Source organism: Elephas maximus, chromosome 20 (assembly GCF_024166365.1).
Source record: "Elephas maximus indicus isolate mEleMax1 chromosome 20, mEleMax1 primary haplotype, whole genome shotgun sequence".
Taxonomy (NCBI): domain Eukaryota; kingdom Metazoa; phylum Chordata; class Mammalia; order Proboscidea; family Elephantidae; genus Elephas; species Elephas maximus.
In genome coordinates, this window is record NC_064838.1 from 39,237,664 (window position 1) to 39,264,511 (window position 26,848).

At 42.2% G+C, this 26,848-nt stretch overlaps 1 protein-coding gene across 2 annotated transcripts; it reads right to left on the reverse strand.

Moving 5' to 3' along the window:
* Positions 1-411: 411 nt before the first annotated feature.
* CCDC174 (coiled-coil domain containing 174) lies at positions 412-25,814 on the reverse strand. Of its 2 annotated transcripts, XR_007514509.1 has the most exons (12): positions 25,695-25,814; positions 22,986-23,090; positions 21,647-21,747; positions 16,305-16,363; positions 12,570-12,747; positions 9,386-9,481; positions 8,164-8,306; positions 7,601-7,695; positions 6,745-6,877; positions 4,631-4,783; positions 2,713-3,554; positions 417-1,608 (listed from the first exon to the last, which is right to left on the reverse strand). XR_007514509.1 is itself a non-coding variant. In XM_049863491.1 (11 exons), exons 1-11 carry the CDS (start codon positions 25,734-25,736, stop codon positions 3,256-3,258), a joined length of 1,404 nt encoding a protein of 467 aa, XP_049719448.1. In that variant the 5' UTR covers positions 25,737-25,814; the 3' UTR covers positions 412-3,255. The 2 variants fall into 2 exon arrangements, 1 of the variants encoding a protein (XP_049719448.1); XM_049863491.1 differs by having other exon boundaries at positions 412-3,554.
* Positions 25,815-26,848: the final 1,034 nt, after the last annotated feature.

Below are 26,848 nucleotides of genomic sequence, written 5' to 3' on the forward strand. Positions count from 1 at the left end.
AACCTTATGAAATCCAAGTACAGAATACGTATTCCCAGGGAAAACGCAGCATTCACATTGAGACGTGCTGTAAAATTCTGTGCATTTGAGGATGCAGTGTGAACAGAGATGTAGAATAACTCAGTAATTTTTGTAGACTGATTGTTGTTGTTGCTATGTGCCATCGAATCAATTCTGACTCACAGTGAACTCCACGTGACCGAGTAGAACAGCCTCACGGGGTTTTCTTGGCTGTCGTCTTTACAGAAGCTGATTGCCAGGTCTTCCTCCCCAGGAGCCACCGGGTGGGTTCAAATCAACCTTTCAGTTAGCAGCTGAGCGCTTAACCATTTGCACCACCAGGGCTCCTTGTATACTTGAAATATTTTGTATATATTGGATTAAATACGTTATAAAATTAATTTTACTTATATCATGCTGCCTGGAGCCCTGGTAGTGCAGTGGTTAAGAGCTCAGGCTGCTAGCCAAGAGGTCGGCAATTCAAATTCAGCAGCCACTCCTTGGAAACCCCTATGGGGCAGTTCTACTCTGTCCTATAGGCTTGCTATGAGTTGGAACCGACTCGGTGGCAATGGGTTTTTGGTTTGGTGCTGTTGTAGAGAGCGGAGCTGAACTCTGGAGTGTGGGTAAGAACTCTATTGCCATCTGCTGGACACATTGGTACAAAACAGCCCGTGAGTAATGGTAAAACTTTGCAGGGTGTTAACAGCTTAACTCTGGGTCTGAAACGGAAAAGGATGTTTAACAGCAGGGCTCACAAAACACTGAGCAAAATGTATGCTGTTAAGAGGGGATTAGAAATAGGTTTATACACTCTTTGAAATTCCAGAGAAAACATGGTTTAGTTGTTAGTCAACACTGACCATTAGTACAATATAAACAGACTGCTTCTCTCTCCACCCTAGGTACTCTGGGAATGACAAAAACGTCACCTTTGAAGGACAGACCGTCCCTTGACCCCCTCCTCCCAGAGGCTCTTATTCCTACCCAACTACTTTTCCTGTCCCCGTTCCTTTCTACTCCATCATCTGCCTCTCAAGTCCTTCTTCTACCTTACGTAAACATCCTCTTTCTCATACCTACCTAATGTTTTTCTTTCTCCATTCCTTTTTCCTAATAATGCTAGCATCCCTAGCAATACTATATATTTTTTAATATTCCTATTTTTTTTCCTCCTCCCCCTTTATCCTACAGTTTCAGTTGGCTTTGTAGTTTTAGCTCTTACACTTAGGTCTTTGATCCATTTTATTTTGTATATGTGCTGTGAGGTATGAGTCTACCTTCAATCTTTTGCATGTGGAGATCCAGTTGTCCCAGAAACATATGTTGAAAAGACTATTCTTTGCCCGTTGAATTGTCTTGGCAACATTCTTGAAAATCAACTGACTGTAAATGTAAAGGTTTATTTCTGGAATCTCAACTCTATTCCATTGGTCTATATATCTATCCCTATGCCAGTACCACATAGTCTTGATTACTGTAGCTTTGAAGTAAGTTCTGAAATCAGGAAGTGTGAATTCTCCACTTTGTTCTTCTTTTTCAAGATTATTTTGGCTATTCTGGGTCCCTTGCATTTCCATATGGATTTTAGCCTCACCTGGTCAATTTCTGCAAAAAAGAAGCAGCTGGGTAAGTTGGTTTTAAGGTGTATTTATTAAAAGAGATACTTGCCTGATTCGGCTGACAGAAAGACCATTAATTGGACTGGCACCTTAGCCCTTGCTATCGAGTTTAGAATTAAGTTTGCAAGAATTTCAGATTTTTGTCTCATACTGCCGGAGCAACAAGATTCAGAGCAGATGGTGTTGAGAAAAACATGAGTCTGAAAGTTAGACATCAACTGGGTTTAAGTTCCAGATCTGCCATTTAGATGCCACATGATCTTGGATAGGTCATTTAGCCTCTCTAAGCTCCAATTCGCAATCCGCAATGAGAGCAGGAACACCAGCACTGACATGGTAGTGTTGTGGAATGGAGACACGGCACATCTCAGAGGCCTACAGGAGGGCTGGGTCCTCACTCACCCTTCCCCCTCCCCCCACTCTTTCAACGCACTTCGAGGACCTGCTCTATCACACTCTTACAGGACTCACTGGCCCGGGCACTCAGTGGGCTGGGCACTCAGTGGGCTGGGCACTCCCTGGCCTGAGCACTCACTGGCCTGGGCACTCACTGGCCTGGGCACTCAGTGGGCTAGCCACTCACTGGCCTGGGCACTCAGTGGGCTGGGCACTCACTGGCCTGGGCACTCAGTGGGCTGGTGAATAACTTCTGACTGCTTGTCTGCAGTTGTAAAAGGAACATTCTGAGGGGTTATAGGCAGAGCAGAATGGGCAGACAATAAGGGCGGGTACACAGACACAATGCCATACTTCTGGAGCCTTCTAACCCGACCCCTGTCATTGTTAGTAAAGTTGTAAGGGACCTACCTACTCCTCACTCTATGCAGGCCCCAGTCTGATCCAAATCAGGCTTCTGAAGTGACCTTGGCTCCCAAGAGTGAGAGTAACAGGGCTATAGGACAAGCTGACAACCTCTAACGGGGACAGCTGAGGTAAATGTGCCCCACTGCACGATAGTCTCTGACAAGGCTCAGGAGCCTCACATATGTCACAGTCGTTCAACATTTCACCAAATGCCCACTATGCTCAGGGTGTTGGTAAGTCGCTTAAGTTGGTATGACAAAAGTAAGTCAATAACTTGGAATTCTACCTTTCTGGATTATGAAGCACTCCTTCCTGGTCTTATCATATGTTACTGCTTAATATTCCACCAGCTTCAGGGTACACCTGGATACCAGATACAGTGTCTCCTCACTTGCCATTGGATGGCGGGTAAAAATTCCTCCTAATTATGCCCCATCAACTGATCCGGAAGCTGAATCCCTGGAACCAGGCGCCTGCATGCTCTTATTTGCAAAAAGGATGACACGGAACCCTTAAATCTGAGGAAGAAATGGGAGCAGGTATGAAACAGATAAGTTAAAAGCTCTATAGTGTCAAATACCACAGAGTAAATATTTCTACTGTACCACAACTTATACATAAATCCAGAAGAATGTATCTCTAACCTAATTAGAAATGAATGGCCAAGTGACAATATAGTTCCCACAGTATCACCTGAAGCCTTTGCCTTCTAGGGAAAGGGCAGGAAAGGGGAGTTACAGTTCAGTCCCTGAAGTTAAGCTATTTCCCTCACTCTGGGAGAGGAAGGTACCACGAACTGTACAAACTCAAGTCAGAATGCTTTTTAAGTTCATGTCACTTGTTTATAATATGATATCATGTCATCCAGAGTTTCAAACGTGACTGTAGGGGCCTGTGGTGGGCCGTCCGGAGCAGGGGTGGAGGATGCATGTGAGGAGCGGGGCTCACGGCTCTGGCCAGAGCCCAGCCCCAAGCTGCTCTGTGCAGGTCCAGGTCGGCTCCACGGCTGGCCACCAAAAGGACCAGTTCTCTTCTGACCCGCAAAGTAATCTGATGGGGGGGCAAACTCAGGATCTCTCTCAGCCCGCAGAGCTGACTGCCTTTTCGACCAGTTTCCAAAGGAAAATTCTATTGAAAATAAGAAAGATAATACTATTAGAATGAATTTTAATTTTTTATTGTTTTTCAATTACTCTATATCTTTCTTAAAAGCCACCTTAAATTCCCTAGAGAACAAGTCTAGCAACAACAACACTATAATAGAAGGCATAATTAAAATCTAGAAAAGATGAAAGGAACCAGGCAAGGAAAGAGAGGGACTACATCAGATGGGGAAGAACCAAAGAAGGCTGGGCGGAAAAGGCTGTCAGCTTTGGAGAGACTGCCAATTACATTCGAGAGAAAGATAAAGAAAAATCAAATACTCAAATCATTTGTTTGACATGATGTTGCAGGTACTTGACACCAAAACACAAGCTTTGCCCTTTATTGAGTTTTGAAAGACACAAAAGGGACCTATCGAAATCCAATTTGGTATTTCTATTTCAAACAGTGGCACTAACCAAAGATACTCACCTATTTGCATTTCTCTTACCTTGGTCTTGAATCGTATTGGCTCAAACAGCAAGAGCTAATGTACTACTAAAAATGATCTCTTTCAAAGAGACATAAACCACAGTCTTCTTCCAAAGAGAGGCTGCCGTAAGCACCATAGTGCATTTACAGAAAACCTGCTAATCATGGTGTATTTACAGAAAACTGACCAATGGAGGTTTTGCATAATCCAATGGAATTATATGGGAACCAGTGTAACACATCACAGTTTTCAACTGAACATGAATGTGAAAAACAGAGCACATTAGAATACCAAACCTTCATATTTAGAAAGCTGTTCCTGAGTAATGGCGTGCCAAAGCTGTAGAACCACACAAAGGCAGCACGAATTTAGAAACACTTCCCGAGTGCCTCTAAAAATATCACCCTTTTGGCATGAGGACTTTGTAGACCCTGGCCTTACTTACTAGACCTCCTGTTTACAAACAGCTAGTGTCGGGGTATCAAGAGGAAACAAGTTTAAGGATCTGGAGAATTCCTCAGGCCTCTTGGGACCACTAGGACTCACCAGCATCACATGCTGATCAGGAGTTCCCTTCACAAGACCACTGATCGGAAAGGTTACACACCTTGGAGCCCTCCTCTCTTACCTTTGCCCCTGTCCCACTCCCGGACATGTGGCACTCCAGGCTTGGTGTCCTTCCTCTCCTGAACGATGACTTCTACTTTGCTGCTCTGGGCAGCAGTGGGAGGAATTGGCATGGCTTCTGGCTCTGGAGGCAAATGCTCAATAACATCTTCATCTGTTTTTGCAAAAGGGAGTAAGACATTATGACAATAAAGCTTAGAGCTTTTTTTTTTTAAAGTACTAAATAGAACATGCTAATCTGAGAATAAAAGTAATAACCACTGTTTGCTGAGTGCCTATCATGTTCCAGAGAGTGGGTTAGGGCTATATTGCATTTCATTCTCCTAACAACCCTAATAAAGTTAGCACTGATATTTGCATTTTATAAATTAGGAAAATTAAGCTCAGAAATTCCATACAGGTAGAAAGTGACGTCAGCCAGGATTCAAACTAGGCTGAATGGACTTCAAAGCCTCTATTTCCCACTATGCCACTCTGCTTTCCCAAACCAACAATCAATAGACCAGAAATTCCCAAGTAAGAGTCTCAGACAAAGCAAGGGGAGTTAGGTGATAAAGAACTAAAGCTTGGAAATAGGCTTATGTAGACTATCCAATTTTGGCCATTTAAAAAAAAAAAAAAGATTCATAGAACGATGCGATGGTGGCACTTCACGTCTTCTGGAAATGAGAGGTATTCAGAAGATGGAGCAAAAATAGAGAAACAATACGCAGAATTTAATATGTTATGGAGAGAGAGCATTTATATGAAACTAAATAGATGATTTTCAAGTTCCTAAATGTCTCTGGTCTCTTTTCCCAAAGCTAAATTTGAAATATTTTTAGAGGTTAGAAGATGGCCCACAGCTTAGCCCAGGCTTTTGTGTGAGTTGGGCAGGCTTCTATCTGTCCCTTAGCACCCATATTCCCCACTTCTTCCTTTTGTTAACAGAACCTACCCCAAGTCTCAGTTGGGTACGTGGTCACCATGCCAGAGTGGCCATTTCCCAGCCTCCCCTGCAGCTAGGTATGGCCCATGGGTCTAAACTCTGGCCAATGGGATGTTAATGGATAGGTTGTGTGCAACTTCCAAATCACATTCCTATAAAGGAAGCCGGTTGCCCCCCTTTCTCTTTCCTACTTCCTCTGGGTTGAATCACAAACAGGTACTAAAGACCAAGCTTTGAGTGTGCAGATAAGAGCAACATTCTAGAGAATAGCAGAAATAGCAAGACAAGAGAAGGCCTGGGTCTGGATGACCACCTGGGGGCAGCACTACTAACCTGCCCTGGACACCTGAACACCTACCCACCTCTAAACTATTAAAACAGAGAAACAGGCTTCCATCCCATTTTAGCCATTTACTTAGGGGCCTCTTTGTCATAGCAGTTTAGTCTATGTTAGCATAACTAATACAATAAGCTACTTTAACCACAATATTTAACGGTGTTTCCTAAGGAAAACGTGCTCCACATTCCAAATTGCCAGCTTTTAGAGCACAAGCCTTGGGTAAGCTTTGTTAACCTAAATTCTTTACTTCACTATCTGATTTTGTGAACACATTTCTTTCTTTCTTTTTTTTTTAATAAAGAAAAACGAATATATGATAATCAACAAGAACTACAGCCACAGTAAAAAATTTAAGTCTAAAGACTCTATGCATACAACTAAAATTTATCTTAAGATCTATTTCTCCACATTTCAGTTTCTAAATTGTGCCATTCTCTCATGCAACCCAATGCACTGTTGGTCAATATCCTGGTCTACAGCCTAAAAATATCTTTTGGAGTGTCATTTCATATCACTTTGGTTATAAAAATTGTTCCTGGCAGTACCTCAAATGTATATACTGCTTGCTTAGAGAGTAAAACCAAAAGGCTAATCTCCATATTGACAGTACTATTAGTGAGATATCAATGGAAATAAGATCTTTCCTTGTGAAGTATGGAGCCCTGGTGGCACAGTGTTAAAAGACTGGCTGCTAACCAAAAGGTCAGCAGTTTGAATCCACCAGCAGCTCCTTGGAAACCCTATAGGGCAGTTCTTCTCTGTCCTATAGGGTAGCTATGAGTCAGAATCGACTCAACGGCAAAGGGGTTTGGTTTTTTGAAGTATAGTAATATGAAACATGATATACCTCCATTTTCTTCCACTGCTCCATCTTCTTTTGATTTTTTCATCTTTTTTTGTCGGAGTTTGGCAAGTCTTGCTTCTAATATAGCCTTTCGCTTTTCCTTTATGTTTTCTCGTTTTGTTCTCTGATCTGTTGTCTGAATAGAGTAGAAAATTGGATGATTATTGTGTTGCAGCCTAATTCACAATATTCCTGTTCAAAACGATAAAATAATTAATTTTATTCTAAAAATAAACTAGTTAATTTTCATTCCACTTCTAAGAAACTATCCTTGAGACCCTCAAAATGAAGACCCGTGAAGTACTCTTATACGAGCCCTCTGGTGGGTTTAGCAACTTGAATTATCTTGGAGAACTTAAATTACAAGAAAATGAACTAATTCTGTTGTAGTCCTTAATTAATGCTTTAAATAATGTGCTATTTTTCACCCAGGCTACCCTAAAAGTACCACATTTGAAACCAAATTTAAAACATCAAAGTACACAGGTTACTTTTGAGCAGTTATGATCTTAAAGTTTGAAACACAAAAATAATATGGCAATTACCTTGATAAACCATAACCAAACCCATTACCGTCAAGTCAATTCCGACTCATAGAGACCTCACAGGACAGAGTAGAACTGCCCCATAGGGTTTCCAAGGAGCTGCTGGTGGATTCGAACTGCCAACCTTTTGGTCAGTAGCTGAGCTCTTAACCATTGAGCCACCAGGACTTCATTACCTTCACACAAGCCATAAAATAGCATTTTGACTATTAATTTTAATTTCTAAATAATTTACTAGATTTTCTGCAGTAAGGTCCAATAAGGAACCAGCTACTCAAATCCTTCTTAACATCAGCTCTGAATTTAATTTGTACCTGTTCTCGCAGCATCTCTAAAGTTTTCATTTGCTTGTTTCTCAGCTCTTTATCTCGGGCAAAGGCAAAATATCCAACACCAAGTTGCCGGGCCTCTGAAATAAGTCAAAATTACCCAAAAGATTAGATTTTCCTGATTGATAAATTACATTCAGGCCAAATTTCCTACTAAAGCAAAAAGAAAGGCAGTGATATTTGGCACAAGTTTAAAATAAACCAAAAAAAAAAAAGCAGCTAAGCAGAAAAAGTGAGAACTAGTTCCATCTTATCTGCCAAGTGATAAGCATAACAAAGAAGACTGATTAATTCTCAGCCATGGCTGGCTCCTTTTCTCCTGGGGAACAAACTCTTGGATTAACAGACCTTCTGTTAGGAGGATCTTCTGAACGTGAGTATTTTTTAGGCTATAGAGTAAACAGAGGGGATATTTACAATTTCCAAAGCAGAATCCTTTATTTCTGTGCGAGAGCTGTTGCTTTATGAATATTGTCCTTTATACTTGTCATTGGTTCAAGATTTAAAAAAAACAAAAATGATGAAAAACTGGAAAAAAAGAATTATACCATTTTCACGAATGTCTTCATAATGTATGGGTCCCATTGGCCTTTTTAGGGCCTCCCTTTCTTCTTCTTCCCATTGCTGGCGCTGGAGTTCTTTTCTCATATCTTCAGATAACAAGGTTTTTTCATTAGCGGGACTAATGAAACTAGTGGGAAAACAGAGCAAAAACTATCTTCAGAAAAGAGCAGTGAGAAATCAAACCTAAAGCTCAGTGAGCTGGATCATGAATAACACTGTATGAGCAGAAGGTTGATTCCTACAGAAATATGCTGGACTGAATGCTATCAGAAAATTGATAAACCACTCTTAACCTTTCTTTGATCAAACTCCCAATTCACTGTATTAGCTTAATGGAATCTTGCCTCAACACTCACGACAAATAACTTTCCTTCCCAACCCAGTCCTGGACTTAACAGATGGAGGTGGCCCAGGCAGGGAGAAGAGACTCCAGGCCTTCTCTGGACAGTCTCTGGTCCAGGGATATGGAAGCTACATGACACTGTAGCCTGGGCAGTGCCTGCTCCCTGATGGCCAGACCCTGAGAGGCTTGGGGTGTCTCTGGTCTTCTGCCTTGTCCTAAGCCCAAGCAGGAAGCTGGAACCCACAGAAGGTAGGAATCTGGACAACTCTGACAAGGTGGAGCTTTTCCCAACACTATTCACAAAGAAGCTGCCCTTATCAAGAGGAATGTTATTCCCTGGGATGTTTTAGCAATTATCTTAGTCCCCACAGAAAAGGGCCTAGTTATAAGGGCCTTACAAAGATGTATAATGAAAAAGTTATGTAATAAACTACCTACTGCTCTGCCCTCGCTTGCTTGTGGAGTAACCAAGTGTATATTCTTAAATACTTTTCTTCATATAGGTTTTTTTGTTTTTTTGGGGCTCATCCTATATTTATTACTCTGCAGTTACCTTTTCCAGGTTATGGACATCCTTCCAAGTATGCAGATACAGCTCTAACTCACTCCTTTTAGTAGATGCACAGTATGGACGATCAACTATCCCCCTGCTAACGGACAGCCAAGTTGCTCCCTGAGCATGGGTTATGTGTATGTGTGTATGTTAACCACTAAAAAGTACTTTAGTAAATATTCTTATACATTAATAAACGATCTCCTTACTGGTGCAACAAAAGTATCTCATTATAAAACAGGGTCTCCCACAAACAATCCCTCTGCCTGCATTTCAGAACTGGGCAAAACTCTGCATATCACACACTTACAGCCTCCCCTGAAGATTTTTATCCATCTCCAGCAGACCTGGCAAATCCTTCTTCATACAGCGCCGGGATCGTCCTAAAGAATCCACATAATCCACCCTGAAATGAAAGCGAAAAGATATGAACGCAGGTTTGTACACTGGTGCACGGTGAAGAGTGAACGGAGGCCTCATCACCAAGAGGAGCCCTCAACTGAGAGATCGTTACGCTGAACAGGAGGTGCATTTTAAAGTTAAAAACTGACACACAATAAGCTCACTGTGCCCTTCGTTAAATCTGTTTTAGAAACTGTAGAAAACAATTGATCATTTACGGTTCTAGTTTCAAAGGTAAATCACCTACACATACGCTTGCTGCAATATCTCAGAACTTGCTTAAATATGGTTTAAAAGAACTGCCTCATAGGGTTTCCAGGGAGTGGCTGGTGGATTCAAATTGATGACCTTTTGGTTAGCAGCCAAACTTTTAACCACTATACCACCAGGCCTCCTTAATATGGTTTAGACAATTCTAAATATTTTATCAGCATCTTAGCAACTTCATTCTACTTTAGTCCAGATTCTCAACTTGCTCATTTCCTCAGTCTTCCCAAATCTGACTTTTTATTCTTGCCCTTATTTCTTCTAATTGGTACACTCCGTCCCACCAAATCAGAGATTTCTTAATATAAGTCATGGAGTTTTTTGGATTCTTTGTAATTATGAGGGAGTCAAGTGACATACATTTTATACCATGAAAGTATCTCAACAGTGGCCAGTCTATTATTCTTCTTTCCGCATTTTGCCGATGGCAAAGCAAAACGAAATATTTTGCCTTCCCACAACTGGAAATGCGGACATAGTTCCATGGAAAACATTTCATTTGCATTACGATGCAAAAGATTTTTTATTTTTTAAACTATGGGTAAGGAATCTCCCAAGACCTTTAGCAGGGTGCTGAACACATAGTAGGTACTCAATAAGTACTAGGCAACGGATCAATCCAAGGTCAGATTTCCACACATGGGGATTGCTTTTGTTGGGGATTTGCTTTTGTTAGCGATTTGTTTCCTCTTAAATATGCTGATTTCAATTGTTAGGCCGTGACTGAAAAACTCAGTGTCTGAGAATCCACTACTATAGTCCTGAAACTAATTACCAGGAGAAACGGAGCCTCCAACTGCAGAACGCAGTTTCTTTCTTCCTTTCTTTTTTTTTTTTTTTTTAAATGAATGGGGGAAGAAAACCATCTAGCCAGATGGTCTCCATAATTATTTACAATATTTTTGCAGAAAGCTTTTCCACCACCTGGAACTTAACTACCGACAGGATTTTACAAGCAGTTACAATTCTGAAGCTTAATTTAAAAACGAAAGTGTCAGAACTGCTTGCGGTGCGTCCTCCTTCACCATATGGTACCATGTGACACCTTCAATTACCCTCCAAACTCCTCAAATCACTGACAAATTGCTTGTAATCATACAGGCATTAATAAGGAAAACAACAACGCACTAGCCCTTTCAAAGGAGATGAGATTTCTGCTATGAAAAGCAATCACAAGCTATTTTGTTTCTGGAAAAGGCATCCAAGACATACAGACCCCATCAAAATAGAAGTGGCAGGACAGTAGTCAGCAACTGGTCTATCTAATCAGCAGTCACTTACTGAGCAACTCCTGGGGGCAAAGTCTTATTCAAGGTGTTGCGGATACCACAAGGAGGGATAGGACTCAAGACCTCTTCAGAGGGCTCTGGGGGGATGCTAAGGCATATCCCCATGAAACACCAACACCAGGCAAGACATGAAAACTACCAAAGTTTGCCTCAAATCTTTTTCTGGTAACGAGGCCAGGAATGGGTTAGTAATAAAAGGTAAAACCCAGAGGGGCAATAAGTATATTAACCGTTACCCGAGTCCAGATGAGGGAGAAAGCACGCAATTCAGGGCGCCAGGGGACGAGCCTATAGGTGCTTCTCTTTTGGCTCCATATAACACGCAGCCACAAAACCTACCCCAAATGGCATCAGCTATTCAGATGAAAAGTTTTTAGAAGGTAGGTATTCTTGAACATCTTCTGACACCTATTTTTTATTCCAGGAAGGAGAGCTAGAGCTGGTCTCTTTGGCACTTAGGTGACTTGCCCACGGGGCCAATGATGGACAAAAGGTCCACAAATGCTGCAGACAGTCCTATGCCATTCCTAACAAATACTCCCACAAGGAAGATATTTGAGCCTTGGTGGGAAGACAGGTGGGCTCTCCACAGGAGGGAGGGTGGGTAGGCCAGGTCACTGCCAGGAAATCGCCACAGCGTCAGCAAATCTGTGTGGTTTTAAAGCCCTTCTGAACAAGTTTCTAGATTACAGTATCTTAGGGAGAGAAAAATCATTATAATGGAAATTTTGATTTCTGTCTGTCCTTATTAACACAAGGGTCTCTGTAAGGAGAGGACGAGTTTGGTTTTTTCTATCATTACCCTACATAGAGGTAAAATTCAGGGTAATTTCAACAACTAAGGTTTGTCCAATGCCTGCTTACACTTCCCAGACAGTTTCTTGAGTAACCTAGAATACCTCCTGAAGGGAGTTTAAGGCTAACAGTCACGGTGGCTGGGCATTATTAACCCTATTTTACAGAGGAAACTGAGCCTCAGCAAGGTTAGAACCTGATCAAGGTCATGCCACCAGTAAAAAGTGGAGTTACAGCTGTCCCAGCCCAAGGTCCATAGTGTTTATACCACGCTGCCAGAGAATGTCACAGCCATTAAGACTTACTGTACCGACTCTGTCAACTTCTTTTTTGCTGGAAACAGAGATCCTCGCTAGCTGGACAACTATCCATTATGTCTGAATAAAGACAAGCATAAGGCCGTATCACAGGTAACAAAGGAGCATGCTTTGGCCTCAACAACTCTATCACATTAATGAACAATTTTGTTAGCAGAAACACAGAAAACAGGCTTGTCAATGTAATCCCTATGCATCTCTGTGCCTGGTATGGTGCTTGGCACATAGCAGGAGCTCGGTCATCATTTGTAATTATTGTAATAACCTAATCCAATCTTATTTAAAGAGGGGTCTCAAAGAAAACTGAAGAATAAAAATGGTTCAATAGCAACTAAACAAAAGGCCTCTTAGAAAGTAAACACACACACAGAGTAAATACCAGTTGGACAACGTTAACATGATCTAATGGCACACTGTCACGAACCATTCTTCACTGGGGTCTTGGGGAGGAGGTATATCTCTTTCAGAAAGACGTTCTTCTTCATCTTCCCTTTCTTCTGCCTTTCTAGAATCTCTATTCGCACCCAACGCATCCATTTCTCTGCGCTTGTCTATGATCTTCTGTGTGAAATCCACAAGGTACATCTCTTCCACTTCTTCATCTACAACATAAAAATCAATTTTCAGATTCCTGACATCAAAAAAGAAAATCATATGTGGGACTGGTATGAAATGGTCACGGTCACCACAGCGCTGCTCAATGACCCGTGACCACTCACTCATCGATATGTCCACCCTTCCCGGAAGGCTTACAAAGACACACAGCCACCCCAGGACCCTGACAGTGAAGCTGGAAATAGGCCATCTGAGATGTATACCACAAAAAAAATCTCTAAAATGTCTCAAGTTTTCTGCTGCCTTCTGAATACACTATGTGACTAAGCAACATTGTCTCAGAATACCATTTTAAGGTAATACAACCATCTGATTCTAAGAGACTCACTCATCCAGTAACACAACACAGAGGCAGAACTGCATTTCGCATGCCATCAGATCAGGACAACAGAACATTTGTGCTACAGGTAATAACACCTCTCTAATCACATGGGCTGTGCCATTTAACCCGAATTCTCCACTTGCGGTATGGTAAGTGTTTTAAGGGCCGTAACAGAAGTCATCTGAATTCTTTTCAATCAACAAACACCACTTTCAGGCAAGGCAGGGTGCCAGGAACTGCAGGGCCTACAAAGATGTGCACTGTCTGTCCCCAGCACTTATAAGCTACTTGAAAGCCAAGACCTAGACAGGTAAGTAGCAATCCGTGACTTTAATTTAATTCAGGATATCTGTATTCCCAAATAATGTTTTAGATGAAATTTCACTATACTGGATTTAAGATAAAGTCACTGAGGACAGAGATTAAGCTCTCTGAACAGATACTAGGTTCCCTATGACCAGGTGGTGTTATTATCCCCACTTTACAATGGAGAGGAGCCCTGGGGGCATAGTGGTTAAGAACTTGGCTGCTAACCAAAAGGTTGGCAATTCAAATTCACCAGTCACTCCTTGGAAACCCTATGGGGGCAGTTCTATTCTGTCCTATCGGGTCACTATGAGTCGGAATCGACTCAAAGGCAATGGGTTTGGTTTACAGCGGAGAATAACTGAGGCTCCAAAACTTAATCAACTTGCTCTGCATGACAAAAACCCAATCTCCACGTCCACAGACCCACTCCTTGAACTTGATTTCTCTGTTAACAACAGGCATAGAGTTTCAATCAAAAGTTTTTTGTTTTTTTTTTTTAAAGAAAATAAAAGCCACAACATACCTGAACTAGGGAAGAAATGTGCTCTCCTAGAGCTGAGTGGGAAACGCTGGTGGCGTAGTGGTTAAGTGCTATGGCTGCTAACCAAAGGGGTGGCAGTTCGAATCTGTCAGGCGCTCCTTGGAAACTCTATGGGGCAGTTCTACTCTGTCCTATAGGGTCGCTATGAGTCGGAATCGACTCGATGGCACTGTGTTTGGTTTTTGTTTAGAGCTGAATGACAAGCCCACATAACAGTGTGGCCTTCTGGTGGATGGCCACCCTGCTGCTGCTTCAGTAAGAAGGCACCGTGCTCCCCCACGGCTCCTAGGCTGGGCGGCTCCCTGCCACGCCCCTGCTGTCTGGGATGAGGTGACCTGGGTCCAGACCTGCTTCTCTCCTGCTGCTCCGCCATACCCTGTCCCACGCACCCCACCCCTGCCATGCTCGTCTGCCCCGCAGAGCTTGAGCCCTCTCCACCCGCTGCAGGATCCCTTTCTTCAACTCTCCAGAGCCTTAAGACCCACCCCAGAACCTGTCTTCTCCCTAAAGGCTTCCCCAACAGTGTATTCACTTTCCCTGCCTTTGGCAATGAAATACACGCAGCCTGGTAAAATCTCTTCAACAACTGTCTAACTGTGGGCTGGGTTTTCTTCTGGGGGTAGGGGAGTAAGGCAAAGGGGGATCATTTTTATTCTTTAACTTTTAAAAGCAGTTACAAACATATCACAGAAAAATAGAGAAAAATAGGGGACAAGGAAGCATAAGCCGATCACTGTTATACAATCATAATTCCTCCCCTAGTCTTTTTTTTTTTTAAATATAACTACACACGCAAGCAAAATTTTGCTGAAGATTATTCAAAAGCAGCTGCAGCAGTTTATCAACAGGGAACTGCCAGAAATTCAGGCCAGATTCAGAAGAGAACGTGGAACCAAGGATATCATGGCTGATGTCCAGATGGATCCTGGCTGAAAGCAGAGAATACCAGAAAAATGTTTACCTGTGTTTTACTGACTATGCAAAGGCATTCGACTGTGTGAATCATAACAAATTACGGATAACATCGTGAAGAATGGGAATTCCAGAACACTTAATTGTGCTCATGAGGAACCTGTACATAGAGCAAGAGGCAGTTGTTCAGACAGAAGAAGGGGATACTGATTGGTTTAAAGTTAGGAAAGGTGTGTGTCAGGGTTGTATTCTTTCACCATACCTATTCAATCTGTATGCTGAGCAGATAATCTGAGAAGCTGGACTATATGAAGAAGAACAGGGCATCAGGATTGGAGGAAGACTCATTAACAACCTGCATTATGCACATGACACAACCTTGCTTGCTCAAAGTGAAAAGGACTTGAAGCACTTACTGATGAAGCAGCCTTCAGTATGGATTGCACCTCAACATAAAGAAAACAAAAACCCTCACAACTGGACCAATGAGCCACATAATGATAAATGGAGAAAAGACTGAAGTTGTCAAGGATTTCATTTTACTTGGCTCCACAATCAACACCCATGGAAGCAGCAGTCGAGAAACCCAAAGATGCACTGCACTGGGCAAATCTGCTACAAAGAACCTCTTTAAAGTGCTGAAAAGCAAAGATGTCACCTTGAAGACTAAGGTACACCTGACCCAAGCCATGGTATGTTCAATCACATCATATGCCTGTGAAAGCTGGAAAATGAATAAGGAAGACCGAAGAAGAACTGACGCCTTTGAATTGTGGTGTTGGTGAAGAACATTGAATATACCACGGACTGCCAAAAGGACAAACAAATCTGTCTTGGAAGAAACACAACCAGAATGCTCCTTAGAGGCAAGGATGGTGAGACTGCATCTTACATACTTTGGACATGTTGTCAGGAGGGATCAGTCCCTGGAGAAGGACATCATGCTTGGTAAAGTACAGCGTCAGCGGAAAAGAGGAAGACCCTCAACGAGGTGGACTGACACAGTGGCTGCAACAGTGGGCTCAGGCATAACAATGACTGTGAGCGTGGTGCAGGACCGAGCAGTGTTTCGTTCTGTGGTACATAGGGTCACTATGAGTCGGAACCAACTTGATGGCACCTAACAACAACAAGATAATTAAACGTAATTGTGGCCTATGTAGACCTTGTCCCCTAACTTTGCTTTGTGAGGTGCTGTTTGCCACCTGACTGCCCACCTTGAGGCCAGAGGCAGAGAATCTGGATCACGCTGCACCTCACAGCACCTAAGGTGCTGCCTGGCACCCACCGGGCAGTAGGTCAATTAATGCTAATGTTCTTGTTTCCGTGCTGTCACAGAAAGTAATCCATTTGATTTTTAAAACTTCTCCCTATTCTTGGCTATTTTAACAAATAATGTAATATCATCAGGGCTATGAACGGCAGAAAATAAAGAAGTATAAATAAATAATTGCGTTTACCTATGAAGTCTCCTTTAGTCATTTTTTCATATAATCTGGCTTTTTCTTCCAATTTTTCCCTAGGAGATAAAAAGGCAAGTATTAGAAACGGTCTTACCACTGTCACTTCTTGTAGGGCTGTCCCTCCCTTCCCCCACCTCAGCCCAACTGCTTCCATCTGCCCAAAAGAACCATCTTAACAAGGGGCCATAGGTAGAGCGGACCACTCTCCTCCAGAGGGGACCTCAGACCCACCCACACCAGGACACCAGCCCTGCTTACCTGTCACCCCCACAAGGTCTGGATAGTCCCTAACTGACCTCGTCTCCCACCCTCGCTAACCCTCAATCTTTCGATTCTACCTCCCCTCCTGGTCTGACATCAGCAAATTTCCTATGTCCCTAAGCTTTTGTCTTTATCTTCTGCTCTGACACCTGACTTTCCTACAGGTCTGAAGTGGTGGCTGTTTTTTCTCCCAAATTCCTTCCTCTGGGCCTAGAGGGAGAATAGGAATTCTCATTGCCACCTTCAGACTATTTATGCTCCCTTTTCTCTCAAAAACCCAGCTCCTCTGAAGTCGTCCTCATCAGACTATCCCTCTGCCTCTTTGTTGCTGTCATTCAGTTCTCCCCAACAATCTCTCTTATCCATTGAAATGTTTACCTCCTGGCTCCCCATCTTCCTGTCCAGCTTCCTCCTACCATCATCCTCAGGAACAATCCATCCAGAGCTCCGACCTCATCCCAGTGACGTTTCTCTCCAGCCCATCTCAGCCACCCATACCAGGGTCATACCCTGCACCTTACTGTCTGCATCTCAAGTACCCCACACTCTGACCATTACCCCCTTATCCTTCCAGCTAATTCTCTCCTCTCATTCATTTCTCTGACCCACTTTTCCACTGTCCTTTGTCCTTACCTCTCTCCACACCCAGCTCAGAGTCCTGGTTCATTCCCCACACGGGCCCTTGTAAAGCCCTCATCTCCCTGCCCTCTCTCCCTCTGTTGTATCACTCAGTAAATACAGGTTACACTCCACTCTGACCCACTCTGCCACTATCCTTAGCAGCTAAACAGAGGCTGAAGAAAAATACACTATTGTGCTGATGAGTTTTACTTCAAATGTGTGGCTAAAAATCTCAAGTGGGCACTGAGCACTACCTGGAAATCTTCCCGTGACCTTCTGGTAACATTGATTTGCCACTCCCCTTCCCTCCAAAACATACACCCTACCCCTTCCTTGTTCCTAGCTGAAGACCTCAACTCTTAGTCTGCTGAGGGAAGAAAAGCAGTCAAGCAAGGACTCCTCACTCATCCATTGCCAGGATTTATACTCCTGTGCTCTGCCTGCCTTTCCATTACTGCAGAGGAACTCTCTCTGCTCCTGGCTAAGGCATACGGCACCTCAACTATGCTCTCTTTCCTGTATCATCAAATTTCGCCTATTAGATTCGTGGTTCTCAAATTGTAGTCCTTGGACCAGAAGCATCAGCATCACCTGGGAACTTGTGAGAAATACACTTTTTAAGGTCCCACCCAGACCTCTGGAATCACAGTCCCTCGGGGCAATGCCCAGGCATCTGTGTTTCAATAAGCCCTCTGGTGATTCACTCTGATAAACCACTGTACTAGACCATTCACATCAGCATTCAAACATGTTATAGTAACTCTCAGTTTGTTTTGTGGGCTCCCATCTTATTCATGACCCCAGGCTCAGTCCCTGGCCTTTGCTCAATCTCTACATGCTCCCTAGATGATTCCACCAGACCCAGGACTTCAAAGGCCATCCATCTGCCAATCACTCCCATATTTATATCTTTATATCTCCCCAATTCAGCCCTCATGTCACCCCTAAACTATGACTCACAAATCAAACCTGGTGCATACTAGATGCTCAAGAAATATCTGATGAATGAAAAAACTGAGTTAATGCTCCAGCTTCACTTAATTTAAATGCCAAATGCAACTTAAATGCCAAGAAAGAGAGATGTGCCCACACAAAAATATTTTCTATTTGCAACCTTCCAAAAGAATCAACAAATTCAATGCAAAACTCTTTATATCACTCAGTTTTCAGACAAAGATTTTTGGTTACTTATAGCTTATTAGGCTTCTCTAAGGGCACTAGAGACCAATCTATTAAGAATATGAAAACGTCTGTAGTTTTATACAGAGGACGAGTAATTTATTCACGACATAAAACTAATAAAAAAATAAACATCAACCCTGGTATTTCAACAAAGCATCCTCTCTGCTCACATTAATTCTGGTGACATTTGTTTTTAGTGGGCACAGATCAACTAAAAGGGCTACAATTTTTATTCTGGAAATACTTAATGATGGTAAAGACAAGCTCTAAAGAGGTCATCTGAGCTTTCCCTTGTGAATGATCACACTTACTATAATGAAAAATTCCCTTTCTAATGACATCCAAAGGCAAGCCCCTTGGTCACATGGCCATGTGCTCCTGAACAAGCTACTTAACCTCTCTATGCCTCAGTTCCGTATCTGTAATAGACGAAAATAGCAGCATTGCCTCTTAGGGTTGTCATGATGTTTAACTAAATAACACATGTCAAGAATGCCATTAATCATGTCATCTTTATCACCCTCATCTATATCAAAAAGGCTCCTCTTCTACTTTACAAATTCATTCAACAAGTATTTATTGTGTGCCTGCTATGTTACAAGCACTAATTTAGATGCTAAGGATTCAGCAATGAGCAAGACAAAGTCCCAGTTATCAGGCAGTTTGCATTCTAGAAGGGAAGAGGACAACACATAAACCACTGAAAAGAGTGCTGTGAGGGAAATAAAAGCAGATGTTGTCAATGGAAGCTCTTTATTACGAATTCACAGGGTGCTTGCTAGACCAGCTTGACCATACTGACCATATTAGAATTGGAAAAATCACCATTTTGAAATCATCGATTTAATATGTTGCTCTGTTTTGGAGGAGACTTCATGTAACAAGCAGTGTCATAGAATCTTAGTCTTAACGAAAATAAAGGTTACAAATATTTAAAAACAAAACCGGGTGTCAGGATAGAGTAACTGGGTGGGATGCTAATTTAGGTAAAGTAGTCAAGGAAAACTTCTCTGAAGGTGACCTTTGAGCCAAGACTTGCACAGAAGAGGCAGTCAACCATGGGAGGATCTGGGGGGAAAGCAAGTCAGGCAGAAAGAACATTAGTAGGAATGAACTGACACGTTCAAGTAGGAAAAGGCCAGTACGGTAGACAGCGATGAGCAAAGGAGAGAGTCATACAAAATAAAGACAGGCAGACTGGCAGGGAACATGGAAAGGATACACAGGATGCAGCGTCACAGAAAGATAGTTGTAAGACAACAGAAATAGCCTATAAATGAATAACGGTAATTAAGGAAGATGTCAGAGAAATGGCCACTGGATTTAGTAGATGAGGAAGTCACTGGTGACTTTAAAGAACAATTTTTTCAGTTGCGTAAGGAGGATGGAATTCAGGGTGCAAGAGTATGGGGCACTGATCTGGGGCCCACTATGTGCCGGACACTACATATCTCCAAAGGACTTCGTGAGCTGAGTACTAACTCCCTCACTTCAGAGGTAAGGAGAGAGTCTTAACGGATAAGTGAACTTACCTAAGGCCTTATACCCTACACCCTCATGGAAGAGGACTAGTGCCTTTGCCAGCTCTAGGGAGATGCAGATGTCCCGGAGACCATGGATAGCATGGAGCAGAGTGAACTAGAGATTACACGGAAAGTTGCTGGACAGAAAAACCACTGCAAAGTAGCAAGAACTCTAATATATTAAATCGTCAGATTTTGATAACTTTCAACAAAACTAAAATTCTGAGAATGTGTGCCCAGTATGAGAATGGAGTTTCAAAAATTAACAGTTTTTTAAGTAAAGAAAGTCTCATGTCACTAGAAAATCAATACCCAACAAGAGCTAATACTCTGCCTTTTATGTTCATACCCGAGAGCTGAGCGACCTTAGCAACTATTGTTTGCAATCACAGAGTTTTTACTAAGCAGTGTATCCAAAAGTACATGTGGCAGTCATGGCAGATGTCAAAACGGGATTTTCTATGAGCTCTGGGTGATACCACCAAAAAGCGGGGGAGGCACTCTTCTTTACAGAAGAATTCCAGCTAACAAATGGATTAAAGCATGCTGCAGATGGAATGATAGAAATATAAAAAGCATCATTTTGAAACCATGAATGTAATAATTGATAAGCAGCAAGGCTGATCATTGATGACAAAACCACTGCACAGAAATGTGTTTGTGAACGGGATATCCAGTTTCAAAATTTCCCTCCTCAGATTACTTATTAATTACAAAGGGAGAAGCACCTTTTACAGTAGAGAAATTTAGCAGCTTCACTGAGCCATCACCCACAATGACCCAAACTGACATATGAGTCAATGAGAAGGACACACCATCACCTATGTAGTATTATTACCAAAAATATTTAACCTGACTCTAATTAGATTGTGGTATTGTTGAAACAACTGGCCTAGACTCTTGAAAAATGTCAATGGGATAACAGACAAGCAAAAGAACTGTTACAGATTAAAGGGGACTCAAGAGATATATCAACTAAATGCAATGTGTAGTCTCTGATTGAATCCTGGATTAATTTTTTAAAAACTAAAAAAGCCAATACTGTGTTGAGACAATTGGGGAAATTGGAATACGGACCATGTTAGAGGTAACACCATTTTATCAGTGTTAAATTTCTTGGGTGTGATAGCAGTACTGTGGTTATGTAGGAGAACATCCTTATCCTTAGAACATATATGCTGAAATATTTAGAGGTAAACTACCACAATCCTTGCAACTTACTTTCAAATGGTTCCGAAAAACAAAGTCTCTCTCTATATACATAAATGCACATGTGCACATGCAGGCACCTGTGTGTGCATCTGAGAGCACGGGGGAGAGAACACACATGTACCAAGATATTAACTGGTGAATTTAAGTGAAGAGTACTAGAATGTTCATAGTACTCTTCTTTCAATTATTCTATTGGTTTAAAAATTTTCAAAATAAAAAGTTGTGGAAAAAATGTAGGGTTTCGAAATGCTGCCATGCTACCTGGCCCAGACACACTATACAGACAATTTTTAAATGTTTGTTGATCATCTTACTGCTTACCAAAGGCTCAAAGTGGGACTCTAGCTCATCTTTTAAACTAAGGTTGTATCTTACCTTCTTAAAAGACTACAGACACATTTGTAGATTATAACAAAGAGTATTCGGCTAGAAGGATGCTAAAAATTAAAACTGTAAATCGAAAAGAATAAAACTTGATCTTTCATTTCTTTGCTAGGGCAGCCTCAAAGGTACGTTACATTCATCAGTGCTTAACTTTACCTCGCTTTGTCCAAAGTCTTCTGTTCCTCAATCTTCTGTTCGGCATCCTTCTCAGCTCGATGTGAAACTCCTGCATTCTGTTTGCTCCAGATACTTGGTTTCTGGAGAATAATTTAAAAATGCAAGACAGAACCACCACATGACTGCAAAAATCTCTACTCGTGCACCAAAAAAAAAAAAGATCATCAAACCTTATGACTCGGGGGAGACAACTAGATCTTACAACAGCTAACCTATGTCCTATAAATAGACACGTGTATGGCACTGTCTTAGTCATCCAGTGCTGCTCTAACGAATGCCTACAAGTGGACGGCTTTAACAAAGAGAAGTTTATTCCCTCACAGTCTAATAGGCTACAAGTCCAAATTCAGGGTGTCAGCTCCAGGGGAAGGCTTTCTCTCTCTGTTGGTTCTGGAGGAAGGTCCTCGCGATGCATCAGTCTTCCCCTGGTCTGGGAGCATCTCAGTGCAGGAACCTCAGACCCAAAGGACACGCTCTGCTCCCAGCAATGCTTTCTTGGTGGTATGAGGTCCCCCTGTCTCTCTGCTCACTTCACTCTTTTATATCTCAAAGAGATTGGCTTAAGACACTACCTAATCTTGTGTATCTCATCAGTATAGCTGTCACTAATCCATCTCATTTCATCATAGCGATAGGATTTACAACACATAGGGAAATCACATCAGATGACAAAGTGGTGGACAATCACACAATACTGGCACTCATGGCCCAGCTAAGTTGACAGATATTTTGGGGGGACACAATTCAATCCGTGACAGGCACAACAGCTGGAGCTAAGAAAAAGTCCTAAATTGTATAAAGAATTTCTTTATACAACTGCATACAGGGACTTCTATACTTTTATCTCCTGAATGTTTACAATTTAATTTAAGGCTCTAATGAAAATGTATACATTACAAAGAATTAGTAATACAAATAGTAAATATCATTGCCACTAAAACTGGAAAACCATTCCTAACTCTTAAAAGCGTCAATACTTTCTGCTATATTCCTGTATCATTCAACTGTTGATCTCTGTTTCGATTGACAATACCTATACAACCAGAGAATCTCCTCTGAGAATGTAAAGAATCTGCTTATTAATATATTTTTCTAAAAGAAGTGCTAAAGAATAGAGCATTATAATGTGCTTTCCAGTAATCTTACTTCTTTCTATTCTAACATTTAAAACGTTTCATGCAGATGTTCAAAGTACAACACAGGGATTTTTCCATAATATTTATAAGGAGTGGGCACAACTGACATTTCCAAAAAATTTAAATATGGTGTAATTCCCCCACGTTCAGACTCAAAGGAGATAGTTAGATCTTAGTTTTACCTTATGAGCTGTTTTTGGCTTTCCTGAAACTCCAGCATCTTTTAGAAGTTTTTCTTGTTTGAATTCTTCTTGTTTGCGAAAGAGTTCAGCCTTAAGGTCTACCAACTAGAATAAAATCAAAGAGCAAACCAAAACATTAAATTAATTCCAACGGGTGACTGAGTTTCTAAGTTACTGTAATTCTCAAAGTAAGATTTTAAGTTCCTCTAAATGAACAAAAAGGATACAAAATTAAATGTTTTAAATGTGTAATTCAGTACAAAATAAAAGCAAGTGGTATTTCACTCCAGCTCTGTTGCAAATACAATTCTACTGTACTTTCAACACTCAAGGCTGTCCTCTGGGGAAGGAAAGAGTGATAAAGTGAAGGCAAGAAATGAAGTCTGCATCTTTTAAATTCAGATTCAACCAACATTATTAAGCACTTTCTCTCTGACCGGCACTGTACTTGGCTCTTTCATATGATAATCTCATTTAGTCACTGCAACAATTTATTATTTCTAGAGGCAACTGTCTTTGTTTACTAATTATCTGAGTGCCCAGTATGTTGTGGCATATAACACTAAAAAACAGAATACAAGCATGAATTAGACATACTTCCTGCCTCAAACAGCCTATAACCTAAGAAGAAAGGTAACCTAGAATACCAGTAAAATGCAATCACCCCGGCCTCCACCAGACTGAATCCAATACAACCAGATGGTGCCCGGCTACCACCACTGAATGCTCTGACAGGGAGCACAATAGAAGGTCCCAGACAGAGCTGTAGAAAAATGTAGAACAAAATTCTAACTCAAAAAGAAAGACCAGACTTGCTGGCCTGACAGACTGGAGAAACCCTGAGAGTATGGCCCCGGGACACCCTTTCAGCTCAGTAATGAGGCCACTCCGGAGGTTCACCCTTCAGCCAAAGATTGAACAGGCCCATGGAACAAAACAAGACTAGCGGGGGCGTACCAGCCCTGGGGCAGGGACTGGAAGGTAGGAGGGAACAGGAAAGCCGGTAATAGGGAACCCAGGGTTGAGAAGGGAGAGTGTTGACATGTTGTGGGGTGGTTAAACAATGTCATACAACAATGTGTATAGTAACTGTTTGATGAGAAACTAGTTTGTTCTGTAAACCTTCATCTAAAGTTCAATAAAAGAAGAAAAAAATGCAATAAATGTATAAATGCCTTAAAGAATGGAAGAAAGTAGCATAAAAACCCAGATTAGGGAGCACTTCCGCCTGTCCAGAGTGATCACAGAAGGCTTTGAGTCAAGCCTTAAAAGGTAGGTGAGATTTCAACAGCCAGAAATAATGTGGGCTGAGCGGATGATAAGAACAGCTCCAAGTATATTTTCCATACACTAGAAAAAGTAAGTTTAGCAGGATCACAGGGTTCAAATAAGGGAAAGAAGGCAAAGGAGAAAAGAAAGGGACAGCTAGGGGAATACCCATGCTTATCCCTCAGCTGTATCAGTCACCACTGGCTGCTTGGCAAAAAAGGCATATGACAGTTGCTGAAGAATAATTTAAAAAGAGTCCAGGTACAGCTGGTCCAGGCAAGTACAGGTGTTTGTAAATCAGATACTTAAAAAGCCCAGCATCACCGACTGACTTTTAAGGAAATTCAAATGACTGAGTTCAACAACTTCTATTTTGGTAGAAATCAATTTAAAAGTAACCTTGGCAGGGATTTTTAATAATGTAAAGAGTAGTTTTATCTCAGGACCTAATATTCTACAATTTTAAAAACAAATCACGAACTTTTGCCTCTTGGTCTAAGACTTCTTATCTACCTCAATTCTCCACATATTCTCTTATTCTACAACTACTTTGAAACTGTGAAAGCAACATGCTCAAAAAGCAATACCAAACGGCATTCTTATTATGATAATTACTAATTCTAACCTGTTAGGATGACTTTAATATTCACAGTTTTCTGGTTTCTAATCCTCAAGCAAACATAATAACAAGTACCAGTTTTCCATATTAGACAAAGAAAAGGAGCGCAAATATTTAGACACTTAGATGATTTCCATTGTACTCCCTTTGCATCCTAATACTCTGCCGTAAATACGAGTTTAAATCCAAGGTTTGCTTTGATGTAACGGAAAAGGTAATACCTTTGGAGTCAGTCAGCCCGAGCGAGCCCGGTTCTATCACTCAGAATTCTGTATGTAACCGGGGGGGAACCGCTTCATCTCTCTGAGCCTCCATTTCTTCATCTATAAAACGGGGCTATTAACAGCACCGCCTCCCACAGCTATCAGATCTCTAAGGAATAAGCCACGCTCTAATGATCCGGGAGGAGCTTGCGGGTTCCTGGAATGGAGAGGAGGAGTGTGTCTGCAGAGCAAGGGCGACGGGCCGAGGTTACTCCTCCACCGTCGACCGAGGCAAGGCTGGCACGGTCCGGGTCCTGGCGTACAGGAGGCCTGGCCGGTTGTGGCCGAGGGGAGGCAGGGGATATTTCTGACCGCGGGAAAAGGCCAAGTTCAAGTTCGTGTCTGAGGGGAGACGTCAAGTCTGGGTCCATGTTCGCGGGAAGAAGCTAAGTTCAGGACTCGTAGGAAAATTGGCCCGGGTCCCCTGTCTGAAGGCGTGAAGCCAGGTCCAGGTTCCTGGTTGAGGACAAAAGGCCACATCTGGGTCCCCAACTGAAGAAACAGGCTAGGTGGGGATTCTGTCTGCTGGAGGCGGGGAGAACCCGCACCCCAACTCACCGAAGAGGTGGTGACGTCCAAAGGCTTTTTCCTCCGGTCCATGGTCGCTCTGGATGTCCTGAACTAAGGCGGATCCTCCGTGGCTCCCCGCAGGGCTGACAAGCCTGTCTTTAGCGCAACCGGAAGTGTCTGCTTGGACAGCGACGGTGAGCGTCAGGAGTTTGCGACGCTGGCGCCATCTTTAAAGGTCAGGGTGTGGAGCGTATTATGTTCGGCACCATGTTGAGAAGGTCGGGGGTGCTCCGGATTGATAATGGTTTAACGTCATCTAGAAGAGGGAAGAAGGTAACAGACGCCAGGATTGGCGCCATCTTGAGAAGGGCGAAATTTGACATTCTGAGCAACGGACGCCATCTTGAATGGGGCAGATGGATGGAGGACGGCAATGGTGCCATCATGGGAAGGGCGGAGTGAATGAAAGCGTCTTCGCAGTGTAAAAGCGGTTAGTAGGGTGGCGGCAACGGTTTTTTTGTTTTGTTTTAGGAGCGGAAAACCCTGAATACCATTTGAGGACCTGCTGTGTGCCTGGCGGTGTTTGGCGCTTCACATGTAAAAACTAGTAAATGTATTTAATTCTCACAAAATTCATATGAGATAAGGGTTATTATGTTAATCTTAGTATAAATAATAAAAGATAATTATTCTGTACATCTTTCACCTCCTAAGAACATGAACTCCAGAAACGGACTTCTTAGGTTGGAATCGCTGCCTCACCACTTACTGGCTGTGTTTCCTTGTGCGAGTTACCTAGCTTCTCTGTGCCTCATTTTCCAAATGGGAATAAAATAGTATTGTGAAATGGTGGTAGTGGCAGTAGCAGCATTATCAGAACCTGTCTAACTTCAAGGGGGATAATGCAAATCAAGATCAGCCCAAGGCTGATCCCAGTGAGGTAGAGTTCAGACATACCTCCACTCTTCAACATTTTTTTACCAATTTTGACACCAGGAGTCCCTCCCACAGCACTCCCTACTTCTCGTCTGGGTTTGATAATCCATTGCGATGGCCACACAGAACCCACAGACCATATTTACAGTTAAGTGGTTTATTAAGGAAAAGGGTACAACTCAGGATCAGGATCAGGAAGCACGTAGGCAAAGCTTCCCTTCTTCAGTGCAAGAAGCTTCCCTTCTCTCAGCTCCTCTCATCCTTGT

Coding starts and splice junctions, on each gene's coding strand:
- CCDC174 (XM_049863491.1), bottom strand. CDS start 25,736: ATGGACCGGAGGAAAAAGCCTTTGGACGTCACCACCTCTTCG. Junction 9,482..12,569: donor CAAGACCCCAGTGAAGAATG/GTTCGTGACAGT, acceptor CTTTCATTTCAG/GGTGGATTATGTGGATTCTT. Junction 4,784..6,744: donor AGCAGTGGAAGAAAATGGAG/GTATATCATGTT, acceptor TTGCAAAAACAG/ATGAAGATGTTATTGAGCAT.